The sequence below is a fragment of the Mobula hypostoma genome, chromosome 1 (assembly GCF_963921235.1).
Source record: "Mobula hypostoma chromosome 1, sMobHyp1.1, whole genome shotgun sequence".
Taxonomy (NCBI): Eukaryota; Metazoa; Chordata; class Chondrichthyes; order Myliobatiformes; family Myliobatidae; genus Mobula; species Mobula hypostoma.
In genome coordinates this window covers 127,131,712-127,154,319 of record NC_086097.1, presented here as the reverse complement: position 1 = coordinate 127,154,319, position 22,608 = coordinate 127,131,712, and the positions used below count along the sequence as shown (strand labels likewise).

The 22,608-nt window shown below is 42.0% G+C and overlaps 1 protein-coding gene across 1 annotated transcript in view; it reads right to left on the bottom strand.

Annotated features, from left to right (window-relative positions):
* Positions 1–317: 317 nt before the first annotated feature.
* The window catches only part of zgc:101569 (uncharacterized protein LOC449822 homolog), a 35,266-nt gene continuing 12,975 nt past the window's right edge, over positions 318–22,608 (bottom strand). Inside the window, 4 exon segments of the mRNA XM_063042697.1 lie at positions 318–448; positions 540–682; positions 4,134–4,234; positions 8,457–8,605. Of these exon segments, the coding sequence (XP_062898767.1) occupies positions 318–448; positions 540–682; positions 4,134–4,234; positions 8,457–8,605 (524 nt within the window).

Below are 22,608 nucleotides of genomic sequence, written 5' to 3'. Positions count from 1 at the left end.
AGTAAGAAGTATCTTCAGCTCCCATTCTAGCCATTACTCTGAGTCAAGTAATTGATTTTAATTCATATATATTTCTCCTTCTCAATATAATTTAACTTGCATCTAATACTGTTTATTTTTGTAATTGCAAATTCAATTTGAAAGGGTTATAGGAAGGATTGGATTGATTGTGAGGTAGGTTAGCAGTTCGGCTGTTAGTGAGCTGAAAGGCTTGTACTGTGCTATATAGTTCTATATGTTCTGTGAAACACTGTGATTTATGAAATGCAGTCATGTAACTTAGCCAAGAGCAATTAAAATCAAGGGCTGCACAAACCTTAACCAACTGGGACAACTCGAGTGGCAAAGCTAAATTCGTAGGCTTCTTGTGCACTGATGGGGTGTTTGGTCAGAATAAGATCTAGTGCCCTGGATAATCTTACCGTGCCTCCATCAATCAGTGGGACACCTGGGACAAATGCAAGGAGCATTCTATAAAGCTCCTGTACATCCTGCAAATGCTACAAGTTAAACATTTTTCCTCAGTGAAAAACAAGTACCAAATCACCTGCAGAAGACTTCCATGATAGCACTTCTCCCCATTACTCAGAAGTCAGGCAACAACAAGATTGCTAATCCTCCTGCTTCAGCGTAGCCACTCACTGCAGTTATCACTGGTTTTGAAAACTGTATCCGGGATAGGCTAACAGAAAGGAAAAGTAACCATAGAATAAATAGATAATGCTGAAAAGGCATTTGATTAGGTTAATTGGAATTTTCTTTACAGAGTTTTACATAGATTTGGTTTCCATGACACAATTATTAAAACTATACAGGCACTATATGACAACCCTACTGCTAGGATTAAAATCAAATAGTTTTATTCTAGAAAGGGGCACGAGACAGGGTTGTGCATGGTCACCGCTACTCTTCGCATTATATCTGGAACCATTAGCTCAATACATCAGACAAAATGAAGATATCAGGGGAATTACTATTAAAGGGACAGAGCATACATTGGCCTGTTACGCGGATGACATTTTGATCTATCTAGGGCAACCAACATACTTTTTACCTAAATTGATGCAATCCTTTGAACAATATGGTCAATTATCAGGATACAAGATCAACATAGATAAAACCCAATTACTTTCATATAACTATAGCCCACCAAGAGAAATTGAAAGTAGATATCTCTGGGCATGGCAAACAGAGTCCGTCAAATATTTGGGCATCACTATGCCAAACGATTTGGCAAAATTATCAGAATGGAATTATCAGCCTATATATAAAAAAAATTAAGGAAGATATAACAAGATGTAACCTAATTCCTTTTTTTAGTCTCAGTTCAAGGATTGAATCTATTAAAATGAATATACTGCCCAGACTATTATATCTCTTTCAGACCTTACCAATAGAGATTAATCAAAATCAATTCAATGAACGGAACAAAATGTTATCAAGATATATATGGCAAAGGCCTAGAGTTCATCTCAAAACTTTGCAATTAGCCAAGGAAAAGGGGGGATGGGGCCTACCTTCTCTTAGAGATTATTATTTTGCAGCACAGTTGAGAGCTGTGATATGCTGGTGCAACCCATCATGTGACGCTCAATGGAAAAACATTGAGGAGGGGATACTTCCCATTCCCATACAGGTTATTTTGGCTGATAACAACCTACAAAGGTACATAAATACTATTGCTAACCCGTGGGTGAAATGGACTCTTAAAATATGGAAAACTATTATAAAAGAATATAAACTAGAGGGAGATACTGCAATTCTTAAATGGTGTGCATATGACTCGGATGCTAGATTTAAGGATCAGACAGCTAAAGGAATAACAACTATTTGCAATATAATGAAAGAAGGAACACTGTTCAGTTTTGAAATGCTTGAAGAGAAACACTTATTAGAAAAACAAGAGTTTTATCAGTATTTACAGATGTGACAGTATGTTAATAGGACGGTTAAAAATGTAACCAAGGCAAGTACATGATTGATAGAGCTATTTAGAAAAGCATATAATTTAGATAACAGTAGTAGAATAATTTCAAGCATGTATAATGATTTGTCAAATCTTAAAACATTCGACTTCATACATTAAAACAAAATGGGAGAAGGAAGGAGGGATAATTATTTTTGAGGAAGAATGGACAATAATATGCAGGTATCAATGGGAGTGTACCAGTTCACAGAAATGGAGGGAGTTCAGATGGAAAAACTTGATAAGATATTTTATTACACCCTCTCAGAAATCCCATCGTGATAGTAACCTCCCTGCTTGCTGGAGAAATTGTGGAAATCAAAATGAAAACCATTATCATATTTTCTGGAATGCCCTGTTATCAAAGATTATTGGAGTGGGATACATAATGCCCTACGAGACATCTTTAAATGTGAAATTCCCTTAGAGAGTAAGACCATATATTTTGGGTATATACTACCTCAAGAATGGTTGGTGCGGTCTTTCATTGATTCTATTATGGTTATTATTCTATTATGGGTTTATTGAGTATGCCCCTGCAAGAAAATGACTCTCTGGGTTGTATATAGTGATATCTATGTACTTGGATAATAAATTTGCCTTGAAATTCAAAATATCCTTCCCATATCAGCTATCTTGTAAGATTTGGCAAGTTTGAATGAAGTTTCCCTTCCTCCTTCTGAACTCCATCAATTACATGCCCAGAGTCATCAAATGCTCTTCATACATTAAGCCTTTCATTCTCAGGATCACTGTGAATCTCCTCTGGACCCGCCCAGCACCAGAACCTCTTTGCTTCAACACAGTGCTCAAAAATGCTCACAATATTTCAAATGCAATCTGATTAACACCTTATAAACAACATCAGCACATCCTTACTTGTATATTCTTGATTTCTTGAAGTGATAGCGAATCTCTCAGATTCCAATGCCACCTACACAGAAGGAACACTACCATAGTGAATTAACCTGTGTGTTTGAGATGTAGAGGGAAGTCAGAGGACCCAAGGGAAACCCATATGGTCAGAGGGAGAACGTGCAGATTCCATGTAGCACTGGAAATCAGGCTGAACTTGGGTTACTGAAGCTGCAACTCAGCACATCCAACAGCTGTATCACCTAGCTGTGTCACAAAGCTGGACTCTGTAATGGTGATTGCCTGTCTTACAAATGTCCTTCAGGAAGGATACCTGCTCTCCTTACCTGCTCTAGTTTATCTGTAACTCCAGAGTCACCAACGTGGTTGACTGTTTTCTGTGCTTTTCTGGCCCAGCAAACATAGTCATAGTCATACTTTATTAATCCCGGGGGAAGCAAAGTTCAGGAGGCAGTTAAGAACCATCAACAAATGCTGGCCTTGCCAATAATGTCCACATACTAAGGGCAAATAATAAAGAACCCCACATTAAAAATAGCAAAACTTCAGTTTTCAGATTTCATGTTCTTTTGTCTGCAATCTAAGCCTGATAATACATTCCCTTTTAAAACTTGAGATAAAAGATTGGAATCCTAAATTTGCAGATGATCAGGCCGATATACGCTGCTCCGCATTCACAGGGAATCCCGTAAATGTATATCGGCCAGACAAGGTGCACGACGGAAACCCGCATCAAGGAGCACAGGAGTTGTATCCATTTGGATTACCCAGAGAAATCGGTGGTAGCAGAATATTGCATTTGCAATAGCCATAGAATTGACTTCGACTGCACAAAACTACTGCGCTATGCCAATGACTTTTAGGACCGTCTGGTGAAGGAAGCCATTGAAGTAAAAGTAGAGAAAGATAATTTTAACGATGACTAAAGTCTCTAAGTAAGAACTGGAATTTGATTGTAAACAAGGTAGAATGGTGGAAACCTGACTGGATGAGGAGTAACCAATCAGGAGAGAAGGATGATAGAGGTATAGACATACTCAGGCATCATCCCTGATGAAAATGGCAGAGTTTTGTCATCAAAACATCAGTTGAAATCAATACCTGTACCCAGCTGGAAACCCGAGAAGAGTTTCTTCGTCATAAAAGGAAAGGAACGTCGCATCCGGAGTTTCTCTGGTTAGCGGACGATTTCCCTCCACGCCTCTCTGACGCAGTGAGGAACCATGTACAAGGCAATTTACAGCAGTGGTTTGTCATTGCCTTCTGCCAGGTGAGTTTCCAAAGAGATCACCAGCTCATAGCCCAGCATGGATGGGAAGCGTGCAGGGGAGCCGGCTGGATTCGAATTCGGGACCCTTCATCCCGAAGTCCGTCACTGATGCCACTACGCCACTGGTCATATACCCCAGAAAAGCACTAGGTTCTTCTTCCATTTATATACATGTATATCAACTATTTTTTTGAGAAGTTTGAGGAGATTTGGTTTGTCACCTAAAACACTCAAAAGCTTCTGCAGATGTACCATGGAGAACATTCTGACAGGCTGCATCACTGTCAGGTTTGCGGGAGGGGCGCAACTGCACAAGATGAAAGTAATTTGCAGAAAGTTGTAAAATTAGTCAGCTCTACCATGAGTACTAGCCTCCATAGTATCCAAGACACCTTCAAGGAGCGGTGCCTCAGCAATGTGGCGTCCATTATTAAGGACCCCCATCACCCAGGACATGCCCTCTTCTCATTGTTACCGTCAGGAAGGAGGCACAGAAGCCTGAAGGCACACACTCAGCGATTCAGGAACAGCTTCTTCCCCCCGACATCCAATTCCTAGATGGACATTGAACCCATAAACACTACCTCACTACTCTTTTTTATTACTTACCGTAATTAATTTTTTTTCCTATATTTATCATGTATTGCAATGTACTGCTGCCACAAAGTTAACGAATTTCATGACATATCTTAGTGATATTAAACCTAATTCTGATATACTGTTTGTAGTGAAACTGAGAGGAAGGACAGGCAGATGTTAAGGAAAAATTGCAATCAGTGGGATGAACTGAAGTGTAACATTGAAAAGGATGAGGAATACAAGACTGAATGTACACAGTATACCGAATAAGTTGGACGATACTGTAGGGCAGTTAGAGATTGGTAGGTATGTCACTGTCGGCATCACTGAGTCATGGCTGAAAGAAGATCATAACTGGGAGCTTAACATCGGGTGACTTCTTCCAGTTCATCTGCAAAACATTAAATTTGTATCTTTGATGTCTCTTCTTTCCTTTTCGAGATGGCTGGGGCCCTGTCGGAGTCTTTAATGTACAGCTGCATTCAAACTGTAGTTCTTCACGATGGTGGGCTCCTGCTCTTGAAACTCGCTGAGCAGTCCAGCATTCTTGATATCTCCAAGAGTGGCTGGAAGACAAGCACCTTTGGGGCACAGCCTTGTGCGTCCTGTGGGCGACTCGATTTCTCACCGGTGTCACTGACTGAAGTGACGCAGGAGATCGGAACATCGAGTTCGGCTGTCGGAGGCTTCTGTGTGTGTGTGTGTGTGTGTGTGTCTGTCTGTCTGTCAATGAAGGGAGTTTGCTCCTTGAGTCAGGGGAGCTGGAAGTAAGGTGACGCTGCAGACTGTAACACCGAAACAGCGAGCTGTTGGCCTCCCCTCCCACTGTGAAAGGACTGATACCCTTCTCTCCTTCATTAGAGAGAGAGAGAGAGAGAGCGCGCACCTGTGGGATGTCCAACTGTTAGGATGGACAATGGTTCTTGATGGATCGACGTGATGGTCGTTTTGGGAGCTTTGCAATTGCTTGCATGGTGGGTGGTGGGGGTGCTGATGCTTTCTGCTGGAACAAGTGAGGAGAGGAGGGAGGGCTGGTGTTTTTCTGCTGCTTATGTGTGTGGGGGGGGAGGATTTCAGGTTGTATAGTGTATACATTTTCAGATATTAAATGGAACCTTTGAACATCCAAAGATACTACTTGCATCAAAAGGACAGGCAGGTAAACAGACAGGGTGGGGCGGCTCTGTTGGTAAAAAATGAATTCAAACCCTCAGAAAGAGGTGACCTGTAGGATCGGAAGGTGCAGGATCCTTGTGGGTAGGGTTAAGAAACTGCAAGGGTAAAGAGACACTGATGGAAGTAACAGAATATACAGGCCTCTAACTAGTAGGAAGGATGTGGGATACAAATTACAATGGGAGACAGAAAAGCATGTAAAAAGGGCAATGTTAGGAGAGTTATGGGGGATTTCAATATGCAGGTAGATTGGGAAAGTCAGGTTCCTGCTGGATTCCAAGAGAAAGAATTTATAGAATGTCTACAACTTGGCTTTTTAGAGCAGCTTGTGGTTGAGCCCACTAGGGGGAAAGCAATTCTGGATTGGATGTTGTGTAATGAACAGGATTTGATTAGGGAGCTTATGGTAAAGGAACCCTTAGGAGACAGTGATCACTCTGAAGTTGAGAGGGAGAAGGTAATGGGGGATAATGGGGGAGAAGGAGAAGGTACCAGTATTACAGTGGAGTAAAGGGAATTACAGTGGCATGAGAGTGGAGCTGGCCAAAGTTGATTGGAAGGGGACATTATAAGGGACGATACTAGAACAGCAATGGCTGGAGTTTCTGGTGGGTAATTTGGAAAGTGGAGGATAGATACATCCCAAAGATGAAGAAGTATTATAAAGGAAGGTGAGGCAATAGTGGCTGACGATGGAAGTCAAAGACAACATATAAGCAAAAAAGAGGGCATATAAATATAGCAAAAATTAGTGGGAAGTTAGAGGATTGGGAAGCTTTTAAAAACCAGCAGAAAACAAATAAAAAGTCATTAAGAAGGTAAAGATGGAATACAAAAGTAAGCTAGCCAATAGTATAAAAGAAGATAGCAAAAGCTTTTTCAGATACATACAGAGTAAAAGGTGAGAATGGTTTTCGTACTACTGGAAAATGCTTCTGGAGAGGTAGTAATGGGGGATAAAGAAATGGCAGACAAACTTAATATGTATTTTGTGTCAGTCTTCACAGTGGAACACACCAGCAGCATGCCAGAAATTGAAGAGTGTCAGGGGGCAGAAGGGAGTGTAATCGCTATGACCAAGGAGAAGGTGCTTAGGAGGCTGAAAGGTGTGGAATTAGACAAGTCACCTGGACCAGATGGATCACACCCCTGTGTTCTGAAAGGGGTAATTGAAGAGATTGTGGGAGGCATTAGTAATGATCTTTCAAGAATCACTAGATTCTGGAATGTTTCCAGAGGACTGAAAAATTGAAAATAGCACTCCACTCTTTTTAAGATGTGAGGGAAGCAGAAGAAAGGAAATTATAGGCCAGTTAGCCGGACTTCGATAATTGGGAAGATACTGAAGTCCATTATTAAAGATGGTTTTGGGGTACTTGGAGGCAGCTGACAAAATAGGTCAAGGTCAGCATGGTGTTCTTAAGAGGAAATCTTGCCTGACAAATCTGTTGGAATTCTTTGAGGAAATAGCCAGCAGGATAGAAAAAGGAGAGCGAGTGGATATTGTTTACCTGGATTTTCAGAAGGCCTTTAAGAAGCTGCCACACATGAGACTGCTTAACAAGATAAAAGCCCATGGTATTACTGGAATACACTAGCAAGGACAGAAGATTAGCGAAGAAGTGGCAGATGGAATATTATGTAGGGAAGTGTATGGTCATGCACGTTGGTAGAAGGAATAAAGGAGTAGACTATTTTATGAACAGAGAAAATTCAAAAATCAGAGGTGCAGGATTCCCTAAAGGTTAACTTGCAGAATGAGTCAGTGGTAAGGTAGACAAATGCAAAGATAGCATTTATGAGGCATCGTTCAGACTGTATTTGGAATATAGTGAACAATTTTGGGTCCTTTAACTCAGAAAAGATGTGCCAGCATTGGAGGTGGTTTATGAGAATGTTTCCAGGAATGAAAGGGTTAACAAATCATTTGCTAGTCTGGGCCTGCACTCGCTAGAGTTTAGAAGAATGAGGGGGATCTCATTGAAACCTATCAAATATTGAAAACTGAGATAGAGTGAATGTGGGATGTGTGTTTCCTTTAGTGTGTGAGTCTAGGACCAGTGGACACAACCTCAGGAAAGAGGGATGTCCATTACATTGTGGAATTCATTGCCACAGCCAGATGTGGAGACAATGTCATTTAGTATACTTAAAGCAAAGGCTGATAGGTTCTTGATTAGTCAGGGCATCAAAGGTTATGGGGAGAAGGCAATAGAATGGGATTGAGAGGGATAATAAATCAGCCATGATAGAATGGCGGAGCAGACTCAATGGGCCAAATGGTCTAATTCTGCTCGTATGTCTTGTGGTCATAAACAGAATTTGTTTTAAAAAGTGCTTTAAATGCTCAGCAAGGCCTTTCACCAGCTGAGGAAAGACAAAGGAGGCTTGTCTCATGCCCAGCTCAAGTGTTTAGCTAACTATTCAGGAGCACTTAACAAAGACTGAGCTTGGTGCAGTAGCGTCTGTCGGAACCCAATTATTATTTATTGTCTTCTTTACATCTCCATTCAACACGTCTGAATAAACTGCAAATACCTCCTGCTACATTTATGCATTTTCCAGTTGTAGCCACAAAATGATGTTTACTTTATGTTCATAGAAACAGGAGGAGGCCATCCAGCCCCTCAAGGCTGCTTCAGCAAATTCCTTTAAATCATATCCAGCGCAAAAGTTACCTCTTGTAAAAATCAAGAGAGAGGAAGTCAGCAAGTAGTGCAATTCAAAGACATGCAAGTCTTTTTTTTAAAAAGGGGAATAAAAGTAAGTCTTGGGTTTCTAAAACGCCTTTCGTATCTCTTTCAGAATGTCTGTGTGACTCTGAGGGATAGGCCCTGTTGTAATGCAAGAAGTTGCCCAGCGACTCTGTGCATAGCTAGCTCCCTTGGCCACCATTTACTATATTTAGAACCTCAGATACTTAGAGATACAGCACAGTAACAGGGTCCTTCTGGTCAAGTGAGTCTGCACCATTAATTACACCCATGGGCCCAGTTAACCTACTAAGTCAAACGTCTTTGGAATGCGAGAGGAAACTGGAGAATCCAGGAGGAAACCCACATGGTCACAGGGAGAAGGTACAAACCTCTTAGAGACAGCGATGGAATTGAACCTGGGTCATAGCGTTACACTGACTGCTACACCACCGTGCCACCCCATATGACGTGTGTAATGCATGGCGTCCTGCAGCATGGAAATAGGCCCCTTTGTCCCAAAGGATGCTGTAACCACTCAGGCACCCATTTAAGGGAGAAAACAATTAAAGAATGCAGAATAAAGTGCTACAATTACAGTGGAACTGGAGTGCAGGCAGACAATAAGGTACAAGGGAGTTTGTGAAGTCGAGAGTCCATCTTATCATACTAGCCCTATAGTGGGGGGATAGAGGAGAACCCTCAGCCTGGTGGTACGTGCTTGCAGGGTTTAGTATCTTCTGCCTGATGGGAGAAGAGAGAATGCCCATTGTTGGTGGGGCCTTTGATTATGTTGGCTGATTTACCAAGACGGTGAGAAGTGTAGACTGAATCCATGGAGGAGAGAAAGACCTTCAAGCAAGAAAATCTCCCAGGCTTTATATTCTGCAGATAATTCCTCACTAACTAAGTATCAGGTAGTGGATAGTGTGATTGATGTTTGCAACCATCCAGCCTTTATAAAGCTCAATAATTTGCAATTCCTTACAAAATATTTTGGCCTTTGCACACTTTCCTGGCCCATAAACAAATACTGTATGTCCTTATTGCAACACTGCTGAGACCAGTCATAAGCTAGCCTGTTGCAGTCAATTACTTTCAGGCACAGTTCAGCAGCAGTCTTATTTAAGTTATTCTTCAGGTAAAACCTTAATGGCATTTCATGCTGACTCTTGAGAGAGGGCACCTGCAGCATTCCACAAATAGCTGTGTAATCAGGAACTGGGAGGTGCTCAGGTAAATTGCACCCACAGAGGAACTGGTACCAAACAAAATGTTGAACACAGGTCTGAGAAGTCCCCGATCCTGATGAGACTTCATTTTAAGGTTTTAAAACACATCCTAGTGAGATAATTAGTACAATAGTTGTAATTTTCCAAAATTCACTCTGTTCAGGGAAGGTTGCATTATATTTTATAAGAGTAAATAGAACTCCTTTATCAATAAAGAGAAAGAGATAGAAAGAAAGAACTAGTCAGTTAAACCTTTGTCAGACAGAAGGTATTTATTATAGCTAGGCAGATAAGAAGATTCAAGGTAACCATGCGAAGAGAATGTTGGTTTTTTAAAGGGAAATCACGTTCAACTAAATTATTAGGCCTTTGAAGAAATACCATGTCGTGTGGATAAAGGGGAACCAATGGAAATACTTAGATTTTCAGAAGGAAACAGTTTTGGCAATAATAATAACATCTGCTGTATGAGGTAATATATTGATGGTAATAGAAGATTGGCTGGTTAACAGGAAACGGGTTTCTTTTTCTGTTTGGTAACTTGGTCAGCATGAAGGAATTGGGTTGAAAGGCCTGATTCTGTGCTGTATTTCTCTGCAAGAGTTGATTATCAATGACTAAAGGAAGAAGCCAGAGGTCCATGAGCCAGTCCACAATAGGGGATCGGAGGTGGAGAGGATCACTAACTTTTATTTCTTTCGTGTTAACATATCAGAGGATCTGTCTTCAGAACAACATGTCCTATCCGAAAGAAGGCATGACAACGTCTCTATTTTCTTGGAAGTTTGTGTAGATTCGTCATGACATCGAAAATTTTCACAGATTTCTAAGATGCACAATGGAGAGTATCCTGACTGGTTGCATACGGCCTGGTATGGAAAGACCAATGTGTAGGAATGGAAAAGGCTGCAGAAAGTGATTGGTACAACCCAGTCCATCACAGGGAAGGCCCTCACTACCGTTGAGTACATTTACATGGAGTGCTGCCCCAGGAAAGCAGCATCCATCATCAAAGATGGTCGTTATCCAGACCATGTTCTTTTCTCACTACAACAATCGGGCAGGAACTAAAGAATCTTTGGGTCTTATACCACCAGGTTCGAAAACAGTTATTACCCTATCCTATCAGATCCCTCAACCGGTGTGGGTAACTTCACTCATCACAATTCTGACCTGGTTCTACAACCTACACACTCACTTTCAAGGACACCTTATAACTCACCTTCTCAGTATTATTTTTTATTTGCACAGTTCGTCTTCTGTAGCACACTGGTTTTTTGGTCAGTCTTTGCCTGTTTATGTTTAGATTTTTCATAAATGCTATTGTATTAGTTTTTCTGTCAATTCCTACAAGAAAATTAATCTCAAGATAGCATGCGCCAACATATATGTGCTTTGACAATAAACTTAATTTGAACTTGGAACAAGTAGTGAAGTACAGTGAAAGCTTGTCCTGCATAACTATTCATGCAGATCAAATCATTACACAGTGCATTGAGGCAGAATGAGCTAAAATAGTAACAGAATGCAGAGTAAAGTGTAGCTGACCATAAGACATTTGAGCAGAATTAAGCCATTTGGCCCATCAAGTCTACTCTGGTATTCCATCATGGTTGATTCACTGTCCCTCCTCAAACCCATTCTCCTGCCTTCTCCCTGTAATCTTTGACACCCTTACTAATCAAAAACCTACCAACTACCACTTTAAATATACCCAATGACTTGGCATCTGTAGCAATGAATTTCACAAACTCACCATCCTTTGGCTAAGGAAATTCCTACCTCTATTCTAAAGCGATGTCCTTTTAGTCTGAGGCTGTATCCTCAGGTCTTAGACCCACCTTAGATCCCCTTAAGGAAACCATGCTGACTTTGGCCTATTTTATCATATGTCTCAAATACCCCGAAACTTCATCCTTAATAATGGACTCCAACATCTTCCCAACTACTGAAGTCACGCTAACTAGAGCCTATGATTTCATTTCCTCAGCCTCCCCCTTCTGGCTGTTATCTTTTAAAGTACCCACTTTCAGTCATCCCTGTAGCTGCTCGACAGGACTGCTTGCCCAGGAGTGAAACATCAAACCTCCCCGTCTGAGAAGCCCTCAGTTTTTCTCAGCTGCTTGTCTTGCAATCTCCCTCTGAATTTGGCTTTGAGGAGATGCAAGCGAGAGCGCTAGGGATGACACAGGAACAGCACAGCTGCTGAGTTTTGGTTGTGGAGTGGGCTGCATGCGATATGCAAGGAGGAAATTGGTGAGCTTCTGAGTCAGTAACAGTGTAGTGTGTTCTGCTAACATTGCTCACAGTGTGTTCTTCAGACTCTGGATACATTTTCTGCCAAGCTATTTGAAGCTGGGCGGTACAGTGCAGATGTAATATGTCTTATTCCATTCATTTTCAGGAATGACTGAAACTGTTCCACTACGAACTGTGATTCATTGTCACTGACTAAGTGTTCTGGAATACCAGTCCTTGAGAAGAGGCTGCTCAACATATCTACAGTGTGCAAGGATGTAATGGAGATTGTTGGGAACACCTCCAGCCACTTTGTAGCTGCATCCACTACTACCAAGAAACTGGTGCCCAGCAAAATCCACATGCATCTTCTGTTATGGAATGCAGGCCATTCCTAGGGATGGAGAAGTGCTGCTGTTGGCGTCTTCTGGACATGCTGGCCTCCCAAATAGTGCATGATGAGCTGTCCAACCTGCTGATATATACCAGGCCATTAGACTAAGCCTCGAGCCAATACTTCCACTTTGACCACACCTAGAAGACCAGCATATAGCTCCTCCAAAACTTTAGCTCTCAACTTGTATGGTACAACAACTCTTAAACCCACAGAAGGCAAATTCCACCAAAGGCAATTTCATCCCAGCACTGATAAAAATGGAGGAACTGGAACTTCTGTTGCACATTCCAGCTATTTTGGGTGGCCACGTAGACCTGAGACAATGTGGGGTCTTTTCTGACTTCCCTTTGGATCATCTCTGCCGTAATAGAGAGACTTCTGATTTGAATTGGGGAGACCACTTCAAGAAGAGTGCCCTCTTTTGTAAATTTTTCAGGTATTTCCTTTTCCAAGAGTGAACAGGACAATCGATCAGCATTCAGTGATTGGTTATCCTCTTGAATTTCAGCTTGTAATTGTGTCCTCTAAGAAAGAGAACTCATCTCTTCATTTGTCCTGCTGCTGTTAGTGGAACACCCTTCTGTGGATTGAAAATGGACACTAGTGGTGGATGATCAGAAATGAGGGTACACTCTCTCCCATACATGTACTGGTTGAAATATTTTACACCCCAAATTAGACTCAAGGCCTCTCTATCAATCTGTGCATTAATTTTCTTGGCAGAGCTAAGAGAATATGATGCAGAGGTTATGGGGTGTTTACTTCCATTACTCATAATGTGACATGACTGCACCTATAGCATAAGGCAAGGCATCACAGGCAAGCTTCACTTGATAATGTGGATTGTAATGTGTGAGTACAGTGTCTAACATCAGCACTTCCTTTGCCTTTTGGAAAACCTCACACTGCTTTGTCCATTGTCATTTCTTCCTGCTCTGTGGTAATGAGTTCAAAGGGTTCAGCACAGTAGCCAAGTTTGGCAGGCATCTGTTATAGCAGTTGAAAAATCCTAAAAAGGACCGCAACTCTGACAAGTTCTTTGGCCTTGGTGCATCCACCACTGCTTGAACTTACTCAGCACACTTGTGTAATCCTCATACGTCAATGGTGTGACCACAGTAAATGATGCGTAGTTTAAAGAATTCAGATTTTTGCATCATGCTCTGAACCCATAATCTTCTGATCTTTTTAACACTGTCTTGAGATTTTAGAGATGTTACTTGTCATCTATACTGGTAACAATGATATCATCCAGGTAATACTGAGTGCCTGGGCCAGAGTTTTCTGCCAAGTGCAGGTGCAGATGCTACTCCAAAATTAAACCTATTATAGAAATGAAGCTGGTGAGAAACACTTTGGATTCTTCTTCAATCTCCGTCTGTTGGTACGCCTCTGCTAAGTCCACTTTGCTGAAGCGTTTCCCTCCTGAAAGGTTTGCAAAGATATCCTTAATTTGCTTTCAGTTGACTCTATTGCAGGGGATGTTGTGGTATGCAAATGGTGGATGGGTCTCCAATCAAGTTGTGGTTGTCTCAGCCAATCACACCCCACAATGCTGGCCCTCCTGTTTTTACCACATACAAGCCCATTGTTGCATTTCACTGTTATGAATGTCATTCCTCAGCAGTTACATTTTCTCCAGTACAAGTTCTTAGTTGGTTATCTGGAGGCTTCAATTCAGAACCTTTGAAATGCCATTCAAACTCATTTTGTGAAATGACTGAAACAGCCCAGCCAGAGTTTAATTCCATAAACAACCATGAGATTCAATTCCTTGTGGGCATACTCAATAATACAATAACCATAATAGAATCAATGAAAGACTGCACGAACAGGGCAGATAACTAGTGTGCAAAAGACAACAAACTGCAAATACAAAAAAAAGAGAAAAAAGTAATAATAATATTAATAATAAACATTTTCACTATACTTACAGTATATTAATGTATCCTTTTGGCATAATATCTTGGTTTGAAACTGATCTGGAAAATTTACAAAGAAAAATAAGAACTGAAATGACAAATTTTAGAAAGCACTATGTATGCTCAAACATACCTAGATTTACACGACCTAGGACAAAAGGAGGAAGAGGAATAACAGACATAGAAGTTTACACAATAGTCAGATAAAACTTGTAAAGGTATATTTTCATCGACCAGAACAATATTCAGCACTCCATGCAAGCATATGCAATTCTGACAAGAAGTACACACCACTAAACTTAAATGAAAGTATAACCCAGAAAAATAAGGAAATAATCATGATAGCAGAAAAAGTTAACCAATGGAAGAGCATGACCCTCCATGGAAGACATCCCCACAATCTGAGCAGACTAGATGTCAACAAAGAAGTGTTGAACACCTGGTTCAGAGTTGGAGACCTCTTCCCAGAAACAGAGGGGTTCATTGTGACAATACAGAACCAGGTGGATAAAACAAAAATGATCAAAAATACTTAATAAAGGACCAACAAATTCAGGATGATAAATGCAGAATAAGCCAAGAGAAACCAGAAACCATATTACAGGATCATACAGCCATTTAATTCAACTTGATTATTACAGAGGCATAATCAAGTGGCAAACATCATTCACTAAAATCTTGCTTTAAAATACAAACATAAAAGACACCATACTTTCCTATAATTACAAGCCTGATACAATTTTAAGAGTCAAGAGTCCTACAAATTATATTATGACCGATCCATAATAACCGGCCGGATATAATATTACAGGATAAGCAAGCAAGAAGAATTTACTTAATAGATACTGCCATTGCAAACACGCATAAAATACAGAAGTCACTGAGCGAAAAAAAAACAAGAAATATGCTGAATTAAAAGAGAAATTGAAAAATGGTGGAACATAAATAGGGCATATATTATCCCACTAGTAATATCTACAACTGATATCATCCCAAAGTCAATAGCTTAAACAATTACACCCACACAACAATATTCATGTAAACCTCCAGAAAGCCACAATACACACCACTAGAATAGTAAGTTCAAAGCAACTGAGAAATGCTTGGTTATGCCTGCACCTCAGGTTTTGCCAGAATGAGCTAAAAAAAAGATAATAATAATAAATAAGTGATAATATGAGGAACATGAGGTGAAGAGCCCTTAGAAGTGAATCCATAGGTTGTGGGAACAGCCCAGTGACAGGGTAAGTGAGGTTGAGTGAAGCTTTCACGTTATGTTGCTGTTTGTAGTATGCAGATAGACTATCACCTGGAACCATAAAGCAAGGAAATGGGCCCTTCAGTCCACTGAGTCTATACTAACCATCAAGCATCATTAAGCCTAATTCCATTTTTATTCTCCCCACATGTGTGTTCTCCAATAACACACAAGGAACAATATAGAGTAGCTAATTAACCCTGCAAACTGCACAACTTTGCGATGCTCAAATGGCCACAGGTAGAATGTGCAAACTCCACACAGACAGGACTTGAGATCTGGATTGAACTACAAAGTTGCTGTATTATCCCAATGATCCCAAGAATCTGTTGTTGGACATCATCCTGAAATGTTAACTGTTCCTCTCTCCAAAGATGCTGCCAGTCTTGTTAGGTGGCTGAAGCAATGGTTCAGAAGGGAGGGCTTTTGATTCCAGGGGAACTGGAGAAGGTGAGATCAGTATAGGTTGGAAGCACTACACTTCACCTGATCTGGGTCAATGCCCTCAGGCAAAGTTTTGGTAGTGTTGAAGGGGGAAATCAAACAGATGGCAGGGATATAGGCACCAAGAACAAGGAACAAGATGCAGAATCATTTGGGAGAGATAAGCAGCATCAGAACAAGAAACAGGAAAGCTTTTTTTTAGAAAAAAAATATATTAGAAAAAAGCATATTAGACATAGTTGATGAGTTTAAGGTGCCATCAACTACATGGGACATGATACTGAGCAGTAACAAGATCCACCAATGATGTAAGTGTCACGAGCCACTATGGGCCTCTGCGGCTTGCAGTAAAGCATTGGGTTTCAGGGTTTCTCGAGCACCTATATTTACTAATTGTTAGAGCCCTTAAACTCAGGTGCTTTCAGCTCAATCTTGGCCAGTTAATTTAGATTGGCACATTTCTCGGATTCTATGACTATTTAAAGGAGGCTCTCCTTGTGCTCTGTAAGTGGAGTCTGACTGTGTGTTTGTGGAGAATGGTTTGTCTTGTAGTGTTATTCAGTCATACCTCCTGTGCTCTGTTGATATTCCTATATCTAACCTCTCGTTTCCATCTCTTCTTGGGGAGTCTGCCAGTCATTTGCTCCTGGATCGAGGTGCCAGCTGTCACTGTGACAGAGAGTTTGTTTTGGTTTGATATCTAAGATTGGAACCTAAACAGGATGTTGGAATTTTGAATTGTTGTTGCTCGTGTAAGTATTTTGTACATATTGGTTGTTCCTCGTAAAAACAAAACTTATGTCCAGAAGTGTGTGGTTTCTATTCACTGCCTCCTTCTGATACCTAGAATCTTCTAATGGCCTACTAGCATCATAGTAGTACTATATAATTTGTTTTTCTCAGAGTGTGGCGACTAGTCACACGTGATAAGAACAGTGCTACACAGGTGTTACAGAATTGATATACTTCACTTCAGATGATCCAGCACCTGCAGAATCTCTTGTCCAAATTATACCATTTGGAAGGTCAAACTTGAAGGTAGAGTACAGGCTTAATGGAAGATCAGTGGGATCTTGGAGTCCACATCCATAGATTCATCAACATTGAAACACGTTGATAGGGTGTTTAAGAAGGCATTTTGTGTGCTGGTCTTCAGTTGTTGGTGGATTGAGTTCAAGAGCCATGAGGTAATATTGCAGTCCAAAATTTAAAAAAATCCTGGTAAGACCACACTTGGAGTATTCAGTTCATCTCTGGTCAGATCATTATAGAAAATAGGTGCAGGAGTAGGCCATTCGGCCCTTCGAGCCTGCACCGCCATTTATTATGATCATGGCTGATCATCCAACTCAGAACGCCGCCCCAGCATTCCCTCCATACCCCCTGACCCCCCGTAGCCACAAGGGCCATATCTAACTCCCTCTTAAATATAGCCAATGAACTGGCCTCAACTGTTTCCTGTGGCAGAGAATTCCACAGATTCACCACTCTCTGTGTGAAGAAGTTTTTCCTAATCTCGGTCCTAAAAGGCTTCCCCTCTATCCTCAAACTGTGGCCCCTCGTTCTGGACTTCCCCAACATCGGGAACAATCTTCCTGCATCTAGCCTGTCCAATCCCTTTAGGATCTTATATATTTCAATCAGATCCCCCCTCAATCTTCTAAATTCCAACGAGTACAAGCCCAGTTCATCCAGTCTTTCTTCATATGAAAGTCCTGCCATCCCAGGAATCAATCTGGTGAACCTTCTTTGTACTCCCTCGAAGGCAAGGATGTCTTTCCTCAGATTAGGGGACCAAAACTGCACACAATACTCCAGGTGTGGTCTCACCAAGGCCTTGTACAACTGCAGTAGTACCTCCCTGCTCCTGTACTCGAATCCTCTCGCTATAAATGCCAGCATACCATTTGCCTTTTTCACCGCCTGCTGTACCTGCATGCCCACTTTCAATGACTGGTCTATAATGACACCCAGGTCTCGTTGCACCTCCCCTTTTCCTAATCGGCCACCATTCAGATAATAATCTGTTTTCCTATTTTTGCCACCAATGTGGATAACTTCACATTTATCCACATTAAATTGCATCTGCCATGAATTTGCCCACTCACCCAACCTATCCAAGTCACCCTGCATCCTCTTAGCATCCTCCTCACAGCTAACACTGCCACCCAGCTTCGTGTCATCCGCAAACTTGGAGATGCTGCATTTAATTCCCTCATCCAAGTCATTAATATATATTGTAAACAACTGGGGTCCCAGCACTGAGCCTTGCGGTACCCCACTAGTCACTGCCTGCCATTCTGAAAAGGTCCCGTTTATTCCCACTCTTTGCTTCCTGTCTGCTAGCCAATTCTCCACCCACACCAATACCTTACCCCCAATACCGTGTGCTTTAAGTTTGCACACTAATCTCCTGTTTGGGACCTTGTCAAAAGCCTTTTGAAAATCCAAATATACCACATCCACTGGTTCTCCTCTATCGACTCTACTAGTTACATCCTCAAAAAATTCTATGAGATTCGTCAGACATGATTTTCCTTTCACAAATCCATGCTGACTTTGTCCGATCATTTCACCACTTTCCAAATGTGCTGTTATCACATCCTTGATAACTGACTCTAGCAGTATTATAAGAAGGATGTGGAAGCTTTAGGGAAACAAAGGAGATTTACCAACATGATGTCTGCATTAAAGAACACATGCTACGTGAAAAGTTTGAATGAGCCGGGACTTTCTTCTTTGGAGCAAAGGAGGATGAGAGGTGATAGAGGTGTGTAAGATTATAAGAGCCATAGTTAGAGTGGACTGCCAGAGCCTTTTTCCCATTCTACAATGCTAACAGTAGAGGACATACTTTAAAGGATGAAAGTTTTGGGGAGATGTCAGAGGTAAGTTGTTTTTTTCACACAGAGAGTGGTTCAAAGTTGAAAGTAAATTTTATTATCAAAATACATATATGACACCATATACGACACCATATACAACCATGAGATTCATTTTCTTGTGAGCATACTCAACAAATCTATAGAATAATAACTATAAAGAATCAATGAAAGACCCCCCCCCCACTAGGGTTTTCAACCAGAGTGCAGAAGAGAACAAACTGAGCAAATATAAAAAGAAGAAACAATAATAATAAATAAATAAGCAATAAATATTGAGAATATAAGATGAAGAGTCCTTGAAAGTGAGTCTATTGGTTGTGGGAACATGGGACAAGTGAAGTTATCCCCTTTGGTTAGAGTGCCTTATGGTTGAGGGGTAGTAACTGTTCCCAAAACCCAGTGGCGTGAGTTCCAAGGCTCCTGTACCCTCTTCCTGATGGCAACAGTGAGAAGCTAGCATGGCCTGGGTGATGGGAGTCCCTGATAATGTATGTTGCTTTCCTTCAACAGTGTCCCATGCAGATATGTTCAATGGTTGGGAGGGCTTTACACGTGATAAACTGGGCTGTATCCACTACTTTTTGTCGGAGTTTCTGTTCAAGGGCATTGGTGTTTCCATACTAGGTTGTGATGCAGCCAGTCAATAGACCCTCCACCACACATCTATAGAAGTTTCCCAAAGTTTTAGATGTCCTGCTGAATCTCTGCAAACTCCTAAGGAAGTCTGCTGTGCTTTCTTCATAATTGCATTTGTGTGCTGGACCCAGGACAGGTCCTCCAAAATAATAACACCTAGGAATTTAAAGTAGCTGACTCTCTCCACCTCTGATCCTCTGACGAGGACTGGTTCATGGACCTCTAGTTTCCGTCTCCTGAAGTCTGCAATCAGCTCCTTGGTCTTGCTGATACTGAGTGGAAGGTTGTTGTTATGACACCACTCAGCCAGATTTTCAATCATCCTCCTATATGCTGATTCATCACCACCTTTGATTCAGCCCACAAACAGTGGTGTCATCAGCAAAGTTGAATATTGCATTACAGCCATGCTTAGCCACAGAGTCATAGATTTATAGTGAGTAGAGCAGGGCGCTAACCACACAGCCTTGTGATCCATCTGCGCCGATGGAGATCATGGAGGAGATGTTGTTGCCAAACTGAACTGACTGGTGTCTGCAAGTGAGGAAGTCCAGGATACAATTGCTCAAGGAGGTATTGAGGCCAAGGTCTTGCTGTCACGGTCCGGTCCGTGAAGTCCACATTCCGGTTCACAGTCTGGTCCATCGACCCTTGCTCCAGGTTTTCCTGTCTACTCTGTTTCTGTTCCTGTTGAGCACTAATTGAGGCAGCTAATTCGCGTTCGGGCTGGCTGCATAAATACCTCCGGAGACCAGGGCATGGCTGCTGGATTGTTCTTGTCCTTACTCCTTGTATCCCTTCCTCTGCCTTCTGTTTCCTCGCCTGAAGCCTTGCCTTGTCTTGCCGGTAACTCTTGGCTCACCTGAAGTTCTTGTCTCACCTTGCATTGCCTGAAGCCTTGCCTTGTCTTGCCGGTAACCTTCGCCTTGCCTGAAGTTCTTGTCTCGCCTTGCATTGCCTGAAGCCTTGCCTTGTCTTGCTGGAAACTCTCACCTCATCTCGCCTGAAGTCTTGTCTTGGAGCCACCCTGAACCTACCTCCCTTCCTGTCCCTTGCCTCCGTCGGGTAAGTCAGGCCAGGTTGCCGTTACCCTGCAGTTGGTTCTGTCCCTTCCTGTCCCTCGCCTCTGTCGGGTGGAGTACCGCACCCTGCCCAGGAGAAGCTTCAAGACCCCAGGCCTCGAGCCTCGCCCCAAGCCAAGCTTCAAGACCCCAAGCCTCGAGCCTCGCCCCAAGCCAAGCTTCAAGACCCCAGGCCCCAAGCCTCGCCTCAAGCCTCTGGTCTCAAGCCTTGCCTCAAATCTCTGGTCTCCAGCCTCACCTCAAGTCTGAGGACTCCAGCCTTGTCCTGCCTGCCAGCCAAGGCACATCCTTGTCCAGTCTCTGGCTCAGAGTCCAAGCCCGGGCTCCTAGCTCTCTTGCCCAGTCCTGTTCCGGGTTCCCGGTTTTTGTGTCCATGTCCTTGCCCTCACCCTGTATCCTAGTCCTGTCCCTAGTACTTCAGTGTCTGTGTCTTGCACTTGTGTCCATTCCTAGCCACCTCCTTATGACACTTGCAGCTTATTGATTAGTGTTGAAGGGATGATGGCATTGAATGCTGGGCTGCAGTTGATAAAGAGCATCCTGATGTATGCGTCTTGACTGTCCAGATATTCCAGGGTTGAGTGAAGAGCCAGTGTGATGGCATCTGCTGTGGACATGTTGCTCTGGTAGGCAAATTGAAGCAGATCTAAGTCTGTTCTCAGGAAGGAGTTGATATGTTTCATCACCAACCTCTCAAAACACTTCATCACGGTGGATGTAAGTGCTACTGGGTGATTCATGTCACCACATTCTTCTTGGGCACCAGTATAATTGAAACCTGCTTGAAGCAGGTGGGTACCACACACTGCCAAAGTGAGAGGTTAAAGATCTCAGTGAACACACTAGCCAGTTGATCAGCTACTCTGCCAGATATCCCATCTGGGCCAGATGCTGAAGGCTGCTTGCACATTAGCATCAGAGACTGAAATCATAGGATCATTGGGGGACATAGTTCCTCTATGTTTGACCATCAAAGGGAGCATAGAAGGCATTGAGCTCATCTGGAAGTGAAGCCCTGCTGTCTCCTATGTCGCTTGATTTAACTTTATAAGAGGTGATAGTGTTCAAGCTGTGTCACAAATGTCAAGCATCCTTTGTTGATTCAAGTTTGGTCCCTAAATGCCACTTCACCCATTAGATGGCTTTCTGAAGATCATAATTGGACTCTTGTAACTTCCTTGGTCACCAGACATGAATGCCTCTGATTTGGTTCTCAGCAGATTTCAGATGTCATGGATCCTCCAGGGCTTCTGATTAATTTTGTGGGGTGTTATGTTTGTTGTTAATAAAGACAAACTCTGCATGGGTTTACGTTAGAACATTTTAGGACCGAAATGCTGCTCAACCTTGTGCCCACATAACCAGGTCACTATCGTAGCTTCCAGTTCCAGGTGATCCCCTCACATTACCCACTGGGAATTGCATTTTTTTTTTATTATGCACATATAATAATCCATCTTCCCCCTTGAAAGAAAAACTATGTCCTCAGAAACCTGCAGGGAGTGATAATCCTTTCCAACTAAGGTATCTACATTCCATAGCCAGTCTCTCATCTTTTATTTTGAATTTTTAACTATTCGACATTTCAATTTCAATTGTAATAAGCAACGACAGTCCCTTACCCACTTTTCAACTTTCAATCTGTCTCCGAGGTGGTTTATTGGTCCTTTTTTGTCAGCTATTTGCTTCGACAGGTCTATTTGCTTGCATTTGCTGCATTAATACTTGTGTCTCTCTGAGAACTTTGATCAATATGTTAATTTTTTCCATATGCTGGTGCCTTTGGTGCACTGGCAGGTGATGCGTCTCAGCTATGGGTTAGAGCTCATGGTCATAGATCCACACAATTCTTTCTCAGAGGTGTCCGCCACTTTGTCTGGATCTGGTAGGAATGTGGACCTACTTCCTCTTGCACATATCCTTGCATGGACCACGTACCAGAATCATGAAATCG